Raw genomic sequence first — 18493 nt, forward strand, 5'->3', positions numbered from 1 at the left:
TGCAAACGGGCAGTAACTATAGATTCATCTTTTCTTCCCATTGTTGTTTACTGACAATTTCTGCAGCTTATTTGAGTTTTTAATTGTAGTGGATGAGTTTACATTTAGAATAATAGTACATGTTTCATTACGCATTTTGGCTTTTTTAAACTTATTTGTTACATTTTTAATCACCTGCCAAATCAAAATAAAAGACCTGCAAACCCTAAAGAGTTAACATAGATGAATGGAGTCATTTTTCCCCAAGGAGCATTGACAGGTTAAAAACTTTCCCATAAAATATCTCATTAGAAACATAATAGGTCATAAGAAGGGTTGTTTTTCTAAGCTGAGCGCTTGGATGAACTTTCCCTGTCAGGATAATCTCACTGCAGGTCTAATCCTGACAACACAAGCTCGTACTTTTAGCCGCAGGAATGTAATCAGATGGAAAACAGAGTATGTGATCAGAGTCTTTTCCGATATATTTTTAAAAGGAATCATCTGCCGGCTGCCTGAAATGCTTTTGTTACTTTTTCTGTGTAATTACAGTCTTACTGGAAGCCTCAGCATCTGTCAAAAAAAGATATATGGGATAAAGATATCAAATTAGTCATTCTTGTTTCTACTCGTTTGAAACAGATGTTACACTTCAAGGTGAAAAGATAAGGTTAATAAAACATTATTCACTTTCCTTTTACACTCTATTGATTTTTTAACTCATATAGAGTCTGTTTGTAATGACGGTGAAGCTGCTGATATTCAATTTAATTAAATTAATTTAATTTCTTACTTAGCTTAATTTTAATTACTAAACAAACAAAAGAACAGGACAATTTAGGATAAGAGCGGAACAAACAATGTATGCAAATAATGACAACAACAATGATAATATTTATGATAATAATCATTATCATCTTCTTCTCATAGTCATGGTCGTCATATGATCATCTCGGGCACATGTGGTGTATTCCTGCATCTGTAATGTAGTGCATTATACATTATCTACAATATCCACACAATAAAGATGGGAATACAGATGGAAAATCGATATAATATAACATTATAGTATTAACGTAATTGTAATAGTAATAATACCTCTATCATGAAATACTTGGAACACAGGTGTGCTGGAGAAATGCCAGTAAACATAACATTGACCTTATCAAGACAAGACACAACAAGTCCAGAAGTATCTGCAGTTCTAGCTTTGACATCAGTGCTTGTGTAATAGCTTCCCATGTTATTTGTACGCAGTCATTGTTGGCTCAAATCTGAGAAAGTCCCAGCTGATTCAGTAAGTATTTCCCTTTATCATCAAAGTAACAGGACATATTTATTCTGGTTAAGCAGCCACTTTGCTCAAAGTTTGGAGGACAACAAGATAGTTGGATCCACAGGTGAAAAGGAAACTGAAACCAGTAACTTGATGCTAAGTAAATTCAAGGTACGAAAAATGTTCTACTGTTTGTGTTTCTAGCTGAAGGTTTAGAGTTGCAATGTATTTTTAGTCATTTTTATGTGTGTGTGTGCGCACTTTGTTTAACCATTTCAACCATGAAGTATGAAAAAAGCAAGACTATCTGAAGTGATATGCATCAAAAAATGTTTTTGTTTTTTTGCGAAAACTACTTTAAAATAGAAAAAAAAAAGGATAGAGAAAGAAGATCTTTTTCGCTTTTCTTCAGAAGAGAGGGTTGAGAGTAGTGTTTGGGTTATCACTTTAGATCTCACACTTAAGACCACCCACACAGCAAAACTCATTCATAAGATGATCAAGAGAACGTTGCCAAATATCTAAACGTGAAAGATGGAAAACCTTTGAAGAACATGTCTAAACGTTTAAAAGTTTAAGGACACTTCACGTTAGATGACCACCAGAACGTTTTTGAACCAAATTTAACCCCATTTTAGTCTTGATGGGTTTGTACTATCTTGACATTTTTTTTCACACATCTAGTCAACAAAAAATTGCGCTCTGAGTAAACAAGGCCCGAAGGATTGATAATCAGTTGAACTGGACTGAATTAAAGTCTTTGTAAAACCCCAAAAAGACAACTTTTAATAAACTTTAGATGTTAAAGGGCCTCTTTTTAAGGGCTATCACTGCCTGAGGCTGGAAAACAATGTCCACATATGTCTGCTACTTGGTGGGGAGAAAGATCAAAGATAAAATATACATTTAAACAATTTATTTTGCATCATAGAAACATTGGACAGTGCAATGATTTGCATACTTTTCCAGAAAAATAATTTAAGCAAAGGATAGAGACAAGCACAAAACTCTCATTTCAGTTTACTGTTATATTGGAGTCAAAGCATTTTTTTTCTGTTCCTACATAAATCAGAAAATATTTTTGTGATTGAAACATATCTCATATAAATCCAGCTCTAAATGATAGAGTGGCTTGCAAAAGTATTCGGCCCCCTTGAACTTTTCCACATTTTCTCACATTACAGCCACAAACATAAATCGATTGTATTGGAATTCCACGTGAAAGACCAATAGAGGTCTGAGGATCTGAAAACTGCTGTTCACAAACGCTGTCCATCTAATCTGACTGAGCTGAAGCTGTTTTGCAAAGAAGAATGGGCAAAGATTTCAGTCTCTAGATGTGCAAAGCTGGTAGAGACAAACCCTAAAAGACTGGCAGCTGTAATTGCAGCAAAAGGTGGTTCTACAAAGTATTGACTCAGGGGGCTGAATAATTACGCACACCCCACTTTTCAGTTATTTATTTGTAAAAAATGTTTGGAATCATGTTTGATTTTCATTCCACTTCTCACGTGTACACCACTTTGTGTTGGTCTTTCACGTGGAATTCCAACAAATTGATTCATGTTTGTGGCTGTAATGTGACAAAATGTGGGAAAGTTCAAGGGAGCTGAATACTTTTGCAAGCCACTGTATGTACAACTTTCATATTTTAGACAATATGGAACTTTAGGTTCATGCATGTAAACTGGAGATCTTTGACTAATGTGAGAAAAACACTAATTTAGGGTAAATAGCCTGAAAAACTCATGAATTGTTTTGAATGCAGGGGTAGCTGCTAAATATAATCATGTATACATGTAAGATTTTGGTCCTGTTATGTGTTTCAGATTAAAAATAGTGAATTTTTAAAGAAAAAAAGATTATTTTGCTTCGTGTTGCTCAGTGCAGAGGGGGCTGGATAATGTAAATGTATATTATGTCCACAATATGATTATGAATCTACCCTAAACAGTCTGCCTCAGTGGATGGTGACAGCACGTTGCCATCCTTTGCAGATAAAACCACAACATTTTCCAGCTGACAATTATCACTAAAAGGCCAAAACCAACAATGAATGGCAATAAATATGTTAAGCTCCCTTGATTCACAGTTACAATGGATAATATTTCAACATATGGGAACCAGTTTATTAAAAAACAGTGACAGAGAAGAAAAATGATTACACTCTCACTTTCCAGAAACAACTTTCTGGTTGTGAAACTTATGGGATTTGGTGATAATAAGTAAGAAAAAATTGAAAATCGCTCAAGTTAAATAAACATGCAGCTGGACTTCTCATGCAGCACTCCTGGAGCCTTGAATGCAGAGTTTTGCCTTTTTGCGGACATACGGGAAAACATTACAAAACCGTTGTGAAATAAACACAAATGCTGTTTAATATGCAGCAGTTATGAAAAGAACTGTGTGCCATATGCATGCTCAGCCGCCAAATAACATGGAATAAAAATAAAGTTGTGCCTCAACGAATAGTGAATATTTATAGATGGGGACCAGCTACCCCAACACCGATTCTGTAAGCCTTTATTCTGACTCCTGCATTGTTAGGCCATTAGAAACAGACCCATGTGACACATTATGTCACATGGGTCTGAAGTGGCTCAGATGTGACTACTAAGATTTTTGTTGATGTAATATGATATCATAATAGCTATATTAGCTGTATTACAGAGAAATGTAATGTGATCACAGTACTATTTTGCTTTGCAATGCATCACCCTGTGCTGGTGGCAAAACAACCTGAATGAATGCATCCTGGGTGTGGCGTGGGTGATGTAGTAACTACAGCGGTGCTGAGCTGCTTCTCAGCACTGACTGACTCATAAACCACATCTCATTATTACAGTAAACTTTTAAAGATACATGACTCACTTACGCTGAAATGACGTTGCCAACAGTATACCTATGCTTTGTTTAAGTGACTCTCATTTTTGCTTTTCTCCTTCTCCTTGTTGACCTAAATCCAGAAATTCAACAAAATACTGTGGAACTAATCTAAAAGGCATGTGTTTTCATTTCTAACCCTACAATTTCTCTCTTTTTTAACATCTCCAGTCACTTAGCTGGAGTAAATTTAGATTTTTCACAGCATCTCGGGAAAAAATAAAAGTTTATGGCCTTGTGTAAACCCATACTTAGCCTATTTCATTATGTAATTTTGGCTTCTTGACTTGACGTTTGAAAATTATGCACAGACACATATGCAGACAGACACATAGGAGGCTCTGCCGCAGATCTCCCACCACATAGTTTACAACACACAGAGACGAAACAGGCCAGTTTCTACAGAGGGCCTTTGTTCAGAGCCTTTATGCAGATAAAAAGTTTAAAGATTAGTAGAGCTTACTCTTATCGCTGGAACTTTTTACAACTCAATATTTTTGACTTCAGGACATTTTCTCCGCCCAGGAAATGAATCATTAACTTTGAATCCAGCAAGGTAGGATATAAATTACAATCACTCTCTAAAATCTGTCTTACTCTTCTTCTCTGGTGAAGACATGGGTAAAGGCTTCTTCATCAGCAAAGCAGTGGCAGTGGTCTGCGTGGTTGTAGCCATCAGTGCTGTGGCCACCATCATAGCCCTCTCAGTTGTTTATGCTCAGGAGAAATCAAAGAATCAAGAGACTCCGACGACTCCGACGACTCCGACGACTCCGACGACTACAACGACTGCAACGACTGCTGGACCTGGCACCCAGACCACCACACCCTCCACCCCAAAAGAGCCCTGGCAGCACTACAGACTTCCAGATTCATTTTCTCCTATCTCATACAATGTGACCCTGTGGCCCCGGCTGACTCCCAACCCTGATGGCCTCTACATCTTCAGCGGATACTCCACGGTGCTGTTCACATGCGTGAAGGAGACTGACCTCATTCTCATCCACTCCAACAAGCTGAACTTCACAATGTTTGACGGATACCACGCACAGCTGAAAGCTGTGGATGGAGCCTCTGCACCCCAGCTGAAAAAGAGTTGGCTGGAGGTTCCTACTCAGTATCTGGTGATCCAGCTCAGCAGCCCTCTGCAGGCCGGCAGCACTTATGAGCTCTTCACAGAGTTTGTCGGAGAGCTGGCCGATGACCTGGGAGGATTCTACAGGAGTGAATATAATGAAGACGGCGTGCAAAAGTATGAACTTCTTTTTTTTATTAAGCTTAAGTTCATGACATGATTCAAATGAGCAAAGTGTTGCAAGTTGGACAAGTCCTCTGCTCTTTCTAAAATTTAAATGACAGAATGTTAAATTAAGACTGTAAACATGGGGAAACAGCTAAAAGCTCACAAATTCATTTGTAATGTCTAACAAGTTGCCTCATTCCCAAATTTAAGAATGTTGCATCTGAGTATTACCTAATAGCCACTCCTGTATTTTAACTGTTCTCCCACCATTAATGAAATATCAGATGTGCACTAGTTTAAAAGTAAGTGGATGAATTAATACATTTAGAATAACTTTACTTTAAATCAAACCACTGGATGTTTTCATTTTTAATCATTTTAAAAATGTAAAGATTTAATTGTATAATCACAATCACTTTATGGTAATTTAAATATATATTTATTAAAGTGAAAAAAACAAAAAACAAAACCGTATGTATTGTATATGATCACTTACAGCCTAAATGCAAGCACCTTCACAGCCAGGCTATGATTCATGGACATCAACTAATGTAGTTTTAACAAAACCACTAATATTATGAAATGAAGTCAAATAAGAATTCAATACAAAACTAAGTTTTACTTTTGGACCTCTGTAATTAAAGCTGATATGTGTAGGATTTAAAATACAAAACACTCATCTTGATAAGGATTTAATGAAAGTCACGGTCAAGTTTGTTTTAAACTTTCCATTTAAAGAAAATCAAGTACGTCAAAAAGAATTCAACACCTGACTCGATTATGTGGATGTAATTATTACGTTCTCTCTTCTTCCACTATCAGAATTTTGGCCACGACTCAAATGCAGCCGACGGACGCGAGGAAAGCCTTCCCCTGCTTCGATGAACCAGCTATGAAAGCCGTCTTCCACATGACTCTCATTCACCCCCACGGGACTGTAGCTCTGTCTAACTCCATGAACTATGGCAAGTTCTTTACTTGTTTAGTGTTCAGAGCAACATTTAACGTATCAGCTGTCCCCGTGTGACGACTTTAAATTAATCTCAATTACATTTTATCCGACACCAACTGCAGGACATATAATTTTTAAGGCAAACTCACTGAAGTGGCATTTTTAGAAATACACTCTTAATTTCACTTTATTTAAAATATTTCACTACTGTACATTTAATTGTTTAGTGTCAAATCTATCAATACCACACTCTTATCATTACAGCTTCAACCAGAAATGTCTATTTTCCTCTGTTTTCCTCATTTATCATTAATACGGAGCTGTCTCTGACCCCAAAACAGAACCTATAAACATCACCACTCCGGATGGTTTGGATTTAATCCAGACAAGCTTTGGACCCACAGAGATTATGTCAACCTACCTGCTGGCTTTTGTTGTGTGTGACTTTGGATTCATTCAGTCAGATCTAGGTGCAGATGTTTTGGTGAGTATTTACTAAAGCTTTCAGTTAGAATCACAAATGGCAACATATTATTTAATATTTTTGGTTCCTTTTAAATAGATTAAAATAAATAAATAAACTACTATCTCTGGTCTATGTTAGGCGCGATAATTCAAGTTGATCTGTGCTCATGACAGTTTGAATTAAAATTAGAGCAGTGAGGCCTCATATAAAAGATTTTAAAATATATGCAATGCTCATTTCTGCTCTGGATTCTGGTGCATAGGCTGAAATGGATAAATCGTGGATGTTGAAGTAAACTATCAGAGATAATAGGTGCTATTTTCAGAGAGAATAGTTGCTGCATTAGTTCTTGGAAGAAATGTATTAAACTGAAAATAATCACGACAGTTTTCCCTCTCTGCTGGTCACAGTGATTCCTTGCTGCCCTCTGCTGGACTCAGAGCTCACTTCAGCTCTCAGGTCCACATGCATTTCCTTCTGTCTGGTTAATAAAGATGTTTTCCCTTTTTCAGATCAGGATCTGGGCTCGCAGGAAGGCTATAGATGAGGGCCAGGGTAAATATGCCCTGGAGAAGACTGGACCCATACTTTCTTTCTTTGAGAAGTACTACAAAATTCCCTACCCCCTTAAAAAGTCAGGTGAGAACAACAAATACCTAGAAAAACAACAACAAAAAGGAACATATATAATCCAAAAATGACGTCTTTGATAAATTTCAGACCAGATCGCTCTGCCTGACTTCAGTGCTGGAGCCATGGAGAACTGGGGTCTGATCACCTACAGAGAGACTGCACTCTTATACAATCCTGCAGTGTCATCTAATGGAGATAAAGAGTGGGTGGCAACAGTCATCTCCCACGAGCTGGCTCATATGGTACCTAACAAACCTTAACTGTAAATAGGGTAAGGCTCAAATATGTTTACAAACCAATACAGTGACATGAAGCTTTGTCCTCACAGTGGTTTGGAAACTTAGTGACCACGAAGTGGTGGAATGACTTGTGGCTTAATGAGGGATTTGCCACCTACGTCTCTTATCTTGGAGCCAACTACACAGAGCCAGACTGGAATATGGTGCGTTTTGTTGTTATTGTTGTTTTGCACAGAGGTCAATTTAAAATTTAATAATGCGTCTGGTTGGAACACAGTGCAAATATTTCTCCATGTCTTTTCCAGAGCGATTTAATAGTTTTGAATGAGATCATTGGTGTGATGGCTGTGGACGCTTTGGCCTCTTCCCATCCCCTCTCATCCAAAGAGGCGGACGTCATGAGACCAGAGGACATAAATGCACTGTTTGACTCCATCACATACAGCAAGGTGCAGTGTAATTTACAACAGAACTAAACTACAGTAACCCAGTGTGTTGTATTCTTCAAGCTCCACTAATCAGGTTACTGACCCAGTGTGTTGTTAAGACAACTTCATTACTTCACTTTCAGAAATATGGGTTCAATTACTGGACCTGAAGATGACTACTATAGTCGTATTTAAGCCTGTGTGAGTGGTTTAATAATTTGCAGACCCAAAGACAAGAACAAAGTCCACAATCCAAGAAATGAATTAACAAAAAACAAGAGATAACATGACTAGGAGCACATAGCTACATGGGGTCGACTTGACAAAGGACTAGAGGAGACTGAGACAATTTATATTAAAGGTAATCAAGGAAGAGCAAACAGATGGGGAACAATGGCAGGAAGATAAAACTCGAAAACTATAGGAAACTATAGACTGAGAGGACCAAATGCAGAAACTCAGAAGTAGGAAACTTTAATAATAAGTGAACTGTTTATTTGGCCAGTATTGGGGATATCAAAGGAAAAACATGAACTACAGAAGAAACTAGAAACATCAAATTACAGAACTCTAAACGAGTCGCAAGAAGGAGTAAGCTGATATTCTGATGAGGGACAAAGGGAGACTGAGACAATATATACACAGCAGGGTGAATAGGGAAGTGGAAACAGTTGAGAACACAGCAGGGCCGACTCAGGAATAACATGACAGAGGAAGGAAAAGCAAGCATAACACACAGAAGAGATTGGCCACCAAAATAAAACAGGAAGCATAACCACTGAGGTAGACAAAGACACGTGAACTTGACAGACACAAAAGAACAAAACACAGGAGTCAAAGGTAACAGGAAGGGAAATAACTAAATGGAAAGATTAAATACAAGGGAATGACACAGGAGGAAGTGGACACAAAGCATGAGAAGAAACTTAACTGAACACAAGGTCTGTAAACCAAAGCACTGGCAAAATCAGATGGGAAATACAGAATTCACACAGACAGAAAGGGAAACAAACACGGGCATGAGACAGACTACACAGAACACAGGAGGAGGCATGATAACAGAAACGAGAGAACACAAGAAACCTAAAAACTAGATAAACAAACGAAGACATTTTTCACCATTTCTTTCAGATTTTCACAGAACAGATAAAATATTTGAACAGAATTCAGTGAAATATTTTACTAAATTTTAATCTTTTTAGCACAAAATGAGGTGCAAATTGGAGATTTGATTTGACTGTTACTTACATATACAAATCTACTTCCACGTGCATTGACATATAATCAATAGCTACATAGCTATCACTAGAGGATCACAACTTGAATCGTTAATGTACAAAAAAGTACTCCAATCAAGGGTATAATGGCAGATTCTTTCCCAAGAGTTTAAAAATGAGCATAACTGGACTTTTTTGGTAGTTCTTTTAACAGCCGATATGTTTCTTCACAGGGAGCTGCAGTTCTCAGGATGCTCTCCAGCTTCATCACCGAGGAGGTCTTTTCAAATGGACTCAGCGTGAGTACTGTTAATTCAACTTATAAGGTTCTGTCCACAAATCAGGAGAAATGTTAATGTGCTCATATCAGCATTTTATTGACATGCATCAATCTAAGTCATTCATAATTTGTCCACAGATGTATTTAGAAGAGTTCAAATATAAAAACACAGTCTACCAAGACCTGTGGAAGAACCTGCAAATGGTAAGTTTGTAACACTGAAAAAAATTTTATTTTTTAAAATATATTCATTCATTTGTTGGTTTATTTTATTTATTTATTTTTTTATTTTTTTATTTTTTTATTTTTTTATTTTTTTATTTATTATTTAAATATGAAAATATGATTTAAAAAGGAAAATGTCTTATTATATTTATTTTATTATTAATTTATGTTAAGACTATTAAAAGAATAACAACAGTAAGATGTTTCCTCATATGTCCTAATATAACTGGATTATTTATCCTCTGAAGCAAATTGTGTGATGGAGCCAAGAACTATGGGTATTGTAGTGAATGAGACTATAGGGAGCATGGCTCAGTGTTAGCACTGTTGCATCACATCACAGTGGGTCCTCGGTTCTAACCCAGTCAGAAACCTTCTGTCTAGAGTTTGTGGGTTCTTGCAGGGTTTTTTATTCCAGCAACAAACATGCATACTTCTTTTTCTTTTACATTTCTGTTAAAACAGGAGGATGTTGATTTTAAAGATGGCCAAGTTTTAAAGAAAGAGGTCCATGTATGAACAACTAATCCAACTAAGCTGAAAGATCTGGCTTCAGATGGCTTTAAATGCTTTCTTCTCTTGCTTCTGAATGTTAATGAGGTTATTTCAGGCACACTCAGAGTACAGACAACCCAACAATGTCATAATCAAAACTTTTGATTGTGTGGGGTAACCCATCAGAACAGAGTGAGTTCAAAGGCAGGGTATCCTTAAGGGTCCATTAACCCACCATATCAGTCGTGTTGTGCATAAACATTGAGGGTGCCACATCTCTGTGGTGGTTTATACCTCTGCCTAATGGAAAGGTCCCTTGTTTGAAAAGAGGACAAGACACAAATGTTTTTGGAGTGTTTTGAGGGAAAGGTTATATCTGCCAAACTGGCTGTACTGCTGCAGTATTTGCCTGAATAACAGGTTTCGTGTGGAGCTGATGGTAGAGAAGGAGAAGATTACAAAAACTGAGAGGTGCACAGCGAAAACAACTCCAAAATTAGGCTTGTGCGTTGTGAGTATAATGGGTCCAAAACAGAGAGAAAACAAATTGTTTCAGACCGTGTTTCAGAACGTGAATGCGTTTCCCCCGCTATAAAATTAATTATGACTATTTTGAACTGTGAAACATGCAAAGCTTCTCTAGGAGAATACACAAATACAAATGTTGTACAATTGGCCTCCTTACATTTCTGTATAAATAACATTAATGTTTCTACTATATTATAGCTTTCCACCCAGTTTAAAGGTACTTAAAAAATGCTGAACTAGTAACTTATACTTGGAAAAAATATCAAAAATATTCTTTGTTACTGACCATACTGAAATGTGAAAAGAAGCTGACACACAGATTGTTATACTATTATATTAATTCGCTTGTTCTTGTTATCAGGCAGTGGATAATGCTGGCATACAGCTGCCCCACTCTGTGGAAGTGATTATGAACCGGTGGATCCTACAGATGGGATTCCCAGTGGTCACCATCGACACCAGTACTGGAAAAATCTCTCAGAAGCACTTCCTGTTGAACCCAGATTCTGTGGTGGACGTACCTTCAGAGTTCAAGTATGAACCTTTTTTTCATGTTTCATGAGCACATTTTTTAACATGTTCTGATCATGTCATGTTAAAGTCACCCGCTCTCTTCTCTCACCTTATTTACTTACATGTGTGTCTGGCTGATGTGGCTCCAGTTATGAGTGGTTTGTCCCGATTACCTGGATTAAGACTGGTGCAGCTAAAGATCAGTATTGGCTTCTTACCAAAGAAGGTAAGATTTACTGTGTTTCGGGTCACTGTAGTTTGGCAAAGATAAATTAAAATGATTAATTCGTTTTTAATCTTCACCCAAACAGCAACAAACCCAGACATGAAGATTGGTGCTAGTGAATGGTTGATAGCCAACATAGACATGAAGGGCTTTTATAGAGTAAATTATGATTCTGAAAACTGGGACCGTATCCTCACCAAGCTGAGCACCCAACATCAGGTATAACATCTAGAATACCTCTGCGTTATCTCTTAATAGCTACGATTGCCTCCAGACTAATTTTTTAATGTGCCTTTTAGGATATTCCAGTGATCAACCGCGCTCAGATTATTGACGATGCATTTAACCTGGCAAGGTGAGGCCATGCTTTTTTATTTTAGTTTATTTTTAGCAGTACTGCTAAATACTGAAATAAACAACTGAACAGCTGTATGGGTTATTTTTAGGGCAAAGGTAGTCAGCACAACTCTGGCTCTGAGCACTACGAGGTTCCTCGACGCGGAATTGGAGTACATGCCCTGGCAGACTGCCACTCGCAACTTGGACTACTTCGTCCTCATGTTTGACCGCAGCGAAGTGTACGGACCCATGCAGGTTTGTAGGAAAACTTTAAGGCTCATCATCATCAGTACATCATCAATAAATTAATCCAAACAAGTTTTTGGAACAATGACGATTTGAGATTAATCGTGTAAGTTAATCATAGAAGTAGAAGAGTCAGTGGCAATCAAACGTAGATCATTTTTTCTGCACAGTAAACAAACTGTTTCATCTTCATTCCTCAGACTTACATAAATAAAAAGGTCACCCCTCTATTTAAACACTTCGAAGATCTCACTGCCAACTGGACAAAGATTCCTGAAAAGCACACCGACCAGTAAGGATGTTAACCTGCTGCCTGTCTTTTCTACTCTTTTGAACATGTTATAAATGCCACGAATGACAATTACATTGTAGGCTAGATAAGCCTTATTATCCCAGTTGCAAAAGCCTGCAGTTTGCAAAGAATGTGCCGCCAATGTCATGTAAGACACAGTACTTCACATATCTCTTGAAAGTGTTCACAACAATCATTGATCAAGTCTGCACATAATTCTTCCCTTTCTCTCCCACCACTGCATTTCTATGAGCTAACCTAATCTGGTCAGTTATCATCAAGTTCGCTTTGTGTGTCCTCAACGATTTCCATTAACTTGAGATATTAGTGCTGCAATGATCTTTTTAGCATTATCACATCATTTTTCTTGGTAACCCAAAAGGAAATCAAATCAGCTATACTGAATTTATATTGTTAATTAGCACATATTAGCATGATGATATAATAAACCATGTGATGTGTATGTGTTAAACACATTCCGCGTATTAGCACTGCCAGATAGCATTTAGCTTCAGTTCAATTCAATGCAGTTTTATTTATACAGCGCCACATCACAACAATAACGGTCTCCTCAAGGCACTTTATATTGTAAGGTAGACCCAACAGTAATACAACAGAAAAAAACCCAGCAATCATGTAACACCCCCCCCACCATGATGAAATGCTTTGGCGACAGTGGGAAGGAAGAAACCTGCCATAGAACTAGGCTCAGGCCGGGTGAGGGACAAAAGACATGCTGTGGAAGAGAGCAAGAGATTAATAATAACAAATGATTAAATACAGAGAGGTGTATAAACTTATAGTGAGTGGAAAAGGAGACAGAAGAAAGAGCTTATCTGCTTATCTGCAGAATATGTCTGCTAGTGTGGCTACAAACTCACATTGTCTCTGCTGCTGAAAGCTAGCTGGTTAGCATGACCTTGACAACTTTTACTCCTCCTGGTGTCTAAACACTGGTTGGTGGACCCTAAATTTTCTTTTGCCACAAAGCAAGGCTAACATCCACTGAGAGTGTGAAATGTGCAGCGCTACACACTCCATTATGAGTACACTAGTACAGCGGTCCCCAACCCCCGGGTCGTTTGGTACCGGGCCGTGAGAGTTGAGGTTCGGGTGTGAAATGTATGGTTTTTATCCGTTTTTAGCGTTATTTTGTTATTGTTTTTGTCGTTTACTCGGTTTTTCTGGGTCGTTTCACGTGTGTTATGAATAAATCTTCTTTTTTCGGTACCAGTACTAGTTTTATTTTGTTGTATTTATCTGCGACACCTTAAAGGCCGGTCCGTGAAAATATTGTCGGGCATAAACCGGTCCGTGGTGCAAAAAAGGTTGGAGACCACTGCACTAGTACTTTTGGGTACTCGCAGAGTCCTGAATGCAGTCAGACTTAAACACTTTGCATGCTACACACTTCTAGCATTCAGAAATGTGAAATGCAATTTGAGCCATGTGTCTTTGGCTATGCCTCGTCTTAGTGGATAGCATCGTTAATGTTTGCATTCTCCTGACTCGCTTACATCCAGGTACAATCAGGTGAACGCACTCACCTGGGGCTGCGGCACAGGAGTAGAGGGTTGTAAGGAACTGACAACTGCGTGGTTCAAAGAGTGGATGGACAACCCTGATAATAACATGTATGTTAAACAACAATTATTACTTATATTCATCCCCTTTGCTTCTTGTATAATCATATATTCTTACTTCATATGTTTGCCTACACTATAGGTATTCACTACCATACTTTAACTTTTATTAGATATACTTTTCCCAAACATTTTAGCTCTGATCTGACATTTATGATTCTGTTTTGGGCAGTGATTGTCATCACCTTTTTTCCTGTCTTGTTCAAACCATCCAGGATTAGCCCTAACTTGAGGACCACAGTGTACTGCAGTGCAATTGCTGAAGGAGGAGTGGTGGAGTGGGACTTTGCCTGGAGAATGTATAAGAATGCTACCATTGCCTCGGAGGCTGAAAAACTTTTGTATGCTCTGTCCTGCACCAAACAGCCCTGGCTGCTGAACAGGTCAGTTGCAATAGCAGCTGGGTAACGCTCTGCCCTTTCATTTGGTACTTCTTAGGTAATTTAACATTTTACAGACTGCTCTGAGTGACTTTTACAACACCTTTGATGATGCATTTTGTCTTTCAGCCTCACTGTAATTGTGTTTTATCAGAATCAGAATCAGAGTCAGAATATTTTATTAATCCCTATTATTATGCAAATGATCTTTTAGGTATCTGGAATACTGTCTGGACCCAACGAAGATCCGTAAGCAGGATGCCACCTTTACCATCAATTACATTGCCGGTAATCCAATTGGACAGCCCCTGGCTTGGGACTTTATTAGAGCCAACTGGGATCACATTTTCAATAAGTGAGTTTTCTCCTTATTTAATAATAATATGTATAATACTATGCATATTTTAGTAATCCTCTGTAAGGAAATTACTCTCTGCATTTAACCCATTCACTCAGTGAAGCAGTGGGCAGCCACCAATCCAGCACCCGGGGAGCAGTGTGTAGGGACGGTACCTTGCTCAGGGGTACCTCAGGGTAGCCATTCTGTAGATTTGACCCCCCGACCTTCCATTAATGGGGCAACCACTTTGCCTACTGAGCTATCCCTGCTTTACATAGCATAGCCAGTTTTCCACATGCATTGCATCCCTGAACTTTTCCAGGACTTACCTGACAAAGCACCATGTTAAAGCGATTTAATTGTAGTTGGACTAGTTTCTAGTAGTGCAAATGCATATGACATTTCATGTGATACGCACAATATTTGGCAATACAAATTAAAAATGGATATTTCCTTGATTCTGGAAGCATATTTGGATGAGCGTGCACAGCCAAAGAGCTGTTGTCATGCGTAGTTGTTTGCATACTGATAAAAGCCCTCTAATGTTTGCCTTTTCTTCAGCTATGGTGGAGGATCAATATCCTTTGGAAGACTTATTAATGGAGTGACCAAACGTTTCTCCTCTGAGTTTGAGTATAAGCAGGTACATTTTCTTTTCACCTCCATATTTTCAGATTCAATTAAATACTTGCTAAAATTGCTACAATTACAGCAAATTAGTGTCAGTTTTAAATGTCAGTTTTTTCACATTCTTCCTCTATAGCTGCTGCAGTTTAAAGAAGACAACATAAACCAAACTGGCTCAGCTGCCTCATCTCTTGAGCAGGCGCTTGAGAGAACCAAGGCCAACATGGACTGGTTGGCTCTGAATAAGAAACTAGTGTTTGACTGGTTCACCGATGAAATCTCAGGGACAGTTTGATAACTGAAACACAGTTTTCACTTTTTAAATGTAGAAAATATTCAAATCTTTAACTTTGCTGAAAGCAAATGTATTTTTGAAATATGTATATTTTAAATGTATTGGAGATTTTTTTAATTGTAAATTTTTGATTAAAAAGGCTTTTTAAGAATAAAAAAGGATGTGATTACTTCTCTTGGTTTTTGTGTGTGTTGGCACGTTAACTTTTAATATGTTATAGGGTTAGCTTGTCGTCCCCATTTTTAAATATTAGGCAGATGTAAATACATAGAAGAAATGTTTTGAAGTTTTAATTTGTTACTTTTTGTAACTCTGAGGGTAGATAAAAGAGTCAGTTTGTCTGCAAAATGCCACACTGGAAATGAATGTTTGAAAAGTTTTGGTTGTTCTTTGCTCCAGACATCTGTTCAGCATCATAGATCACACTGTGAAGCATCAACTCACAAGTGGGATGGGGCAAAATTGTATAAATAAAGCATCCCAATGAGACACGCTCAGACCCAAACATTGATTAATTAATTTTTTTTAAAAGGATCTCAGCCATCAAGTAATGTTTACACAGGATGTTAAAAGGTGCTGATTGACTGGTTCTAGTTCAGCTGTCACTTCTCTCAGTGGGGGTCTTTCCTTAAAGACTTTAGAGGGGATGTGCTCCTTGTTTAGCACCTCATTGTCCTGCAGCCGCAGTGTTTGTTTAGGAAGGAAGTGGCAGGCAAGCTACAAGTCTACATCATTCATGATGCCAAAAGTAAATGCACCAATAATCCAAGAAGCAAGGATTAATTTGATAAATAATGTTTATTCTGCTCACAATATGAAAGTTCAATAAATACAAAGATCTATATACAAAAATAAAACGTTAGAATACATATTTTGTTAAAAATAACAAAAGAAAAAGAGGTTTTGTGCATAAATCTTGTCATTGTTGCAATGAAAAGGATTCAGTGGATTGATCACCACATCTCTCAACACAGTCCAGAGAAGGTGACATTTTGGTTTTGTTGCTGTAGCATCCAGTACTGCTCGATATTCAAGCAAACTCCACCTGGAACCTGACAACAGAAGACAGGTTTTTTTTATTAGAAACTCATTTAGCTTTAACATGTTGGAGAACATTTTGGAATGTAATCAAAAATTGTGCTGCAAATCTTTATAGAAAATATTTTTTCAATAATATGTGTTATATTTATTATATTAACATACCTGATATGAATTCTGCAGAAAGGGCTGCTGGGCTTTGCTCGTGGTGTTACAGCTCGGCTCTTCGGGACTGTAACTGGCTGCTGGCTGACCCAGGAAACTGTTGAAGGTTTGGGTATGCTCCACTGAGTTTGAGGATTTCTTCTGCTCCAGCACTTCCTCGCTGAGGCCCAGTTGGGCTGACAGGAAAGAGATGTAGCGAATGGTGAGGCGCAGAATCTCAATCTTGGTCAGAGTCTGGCCAGCTGGTGCCACTGAATGTGGGAGGTATGATCTGAGGTGATGCAGAGCCTTGGTCAAATCCCTCATCCTCAGCTTCTCCCTCTCGCTGGCAGTCTGGCGCTTTTTACCCGGATACCTGGATCTGGACTTCTTTGTTGCAGAAGAGGATTTGGAGCAGAGTGGAGTCTGGTGAGTGAGATGAGGTGCTGCAGGGGTATTAAAGATTAAGCAGTCCAAGGGATCTTGTTCACTTCCAAATGTTAGGAGGGAAGTAGGGGAGAAGCAGAAGGAGTCCACAGAGGAAGTAGGAGACAGGCTGTTGCCAGTGCTGCTGTAACCAGCGTCTGAGGCAGGATCAGAAGCCAGAGATTTTTCTAACAGAGATTCGCAGTCAAAGAGGAAAGAGTTCTCCTGGAGTGGGAGAGGAGAAAAGTAGGATACCTCCATTGTGGCTGCTGTAGGCTCTTCTTTGGGAAGTCAGCTGTTAGTATGTTGCTGGTAAGGCAGGCAGAGGATACTGAGGAGGTACATGGAGGCTGCTCCATATATGTGGTGGGAGGTGTGAGGTTGCACCTCTGACAGCCACCTCTGGTCCTGAGAAACTCTGGGACCACAGATGACACCTAGGCTAGGGGGTCCCATGGGAATCTGGCATGCTTCAGCACAAGGTGTAACCTGGCAACTTGCGTGGTCATTATAAACTATACAGGTTCACACTATATGCTCTCACAGCCTGGGAACATGACCCTGGCACGACTGGGGTTGTACCTGGGTCACAGGTTCTTCTCTGAATCTTAGAATTTTATTAAAAAACTCAAAGGCACCGATTGGAAGCAGCAAATGTGTATGTTACCAAAAACGCATCTCAATTTCTCCACAAAAGGAAAAATGTTCACTTGCAGCATTTCTGCTTCATGGATGCTCACTGAATGACCATTCAAAATGTGATCCTACTTTAAAAAAAATGCTGATGATGTAGCTGTTGTGTGTATTACTAACTGGTTTTAGTTCTGGCATGTGGTAACAGAGGTCAGGCTGGAAGAAGTGTGTCTGGGCAGCTGTGAGGTGTGAGGATTTTGCACCTTGAGCTGTTTGGACAGCAGCAGTACTCAGTGCTTCTGGAAGGTAAAACTGTGGATCATCAAGAACTAATGCCAAGACAATAAAAACAGGTATGATATTATTGTGGATATTTTCTTCATGTTGCTGTGCAGTATATATCTGAAATTCATCTTAATTATGCTTAATAACACCTATAACTACAAACACATAATATTCACACAATCACATCCCTTCACTAATTGCCCATTGGTGGGTTTTGTTTTC

At 38.4% G+C, this 18493-nt stretch overlaps 2 protein-coding genes across 2 annotated transcripts; one reads left to right on the plus strand and one right to left on the minus strand.

Moving 5' to 3' along the window:
• The first annotated feature begins 98 nt into the window (after positions 1-98).
• LOC146526104 (aminopeptidase Ey-like) lies at positions 99-15929 on the plus strand. The gene is made up of 21 exons (XM_085141268.1): positions 99-1426; positions 4754-5390; positions 6204-6346; positions 6675-6817; positions 7312-7438; positions 7520-7674; positions 7761-7874; positions 7977-8120; positions 9550-9615; positions 9735-9800; positions 11206-11378; positions 11507-11583; positions 11669-11802; positions 11883-11938; positions 12030-12177; positions 12369-12460; positions 13984-14094; positions 14319-14486; positions 14698-14838; positions 15385-15466; positions 15587-15929. The coding sequence occupies exons 2-21, from the start codon at positions 4756-4758 to the stop codon at positions 15743-15745; spliced, it is 2934 nt and encodes a 977-aa protein (XP_084997394.1). The 5' UTR covers positions 99-1426; positions 4754-4755; the 3' UTR covers positions 15746-15929.
• A 781-nt stretch (positions 15930-16710) lies between these two features.
• mespaa (mesoderm posterior aa) lies at positions 16711-17737 on the minus strand. The gene is made up of 2 exons (XM_085161413.1): positions 16949-17737; positions 16711-16797 (listed from the first exon to the last, which is right to left on the minus strand). Exons 1-2 carry the CDS (start codon positions 17612-17614, stop codon positions 16711-16713), a joined length of 753 nt encoding a protein of 250 aa, XP_085017539.1. The 5' UTR covers positions 17615-17737.
• Positions 17738-18493: the final 756 nt, after the last annotated feature.

This window comes from Neolamprologus multifasciatus, chromosome 1, assembly GCF_963576455.1.
Source record: "Neolamprologus multifasciatus chromosome 1, fNeoMul1.2, whole genome shotgun sequence".
Taxonomy (NCBI): Eukaryota; Metazoa; Chordata; class Actinopteri; order Cichliformes; family Cichlidae; genus Neolamprologus; species Neolamprologus multifasciatus.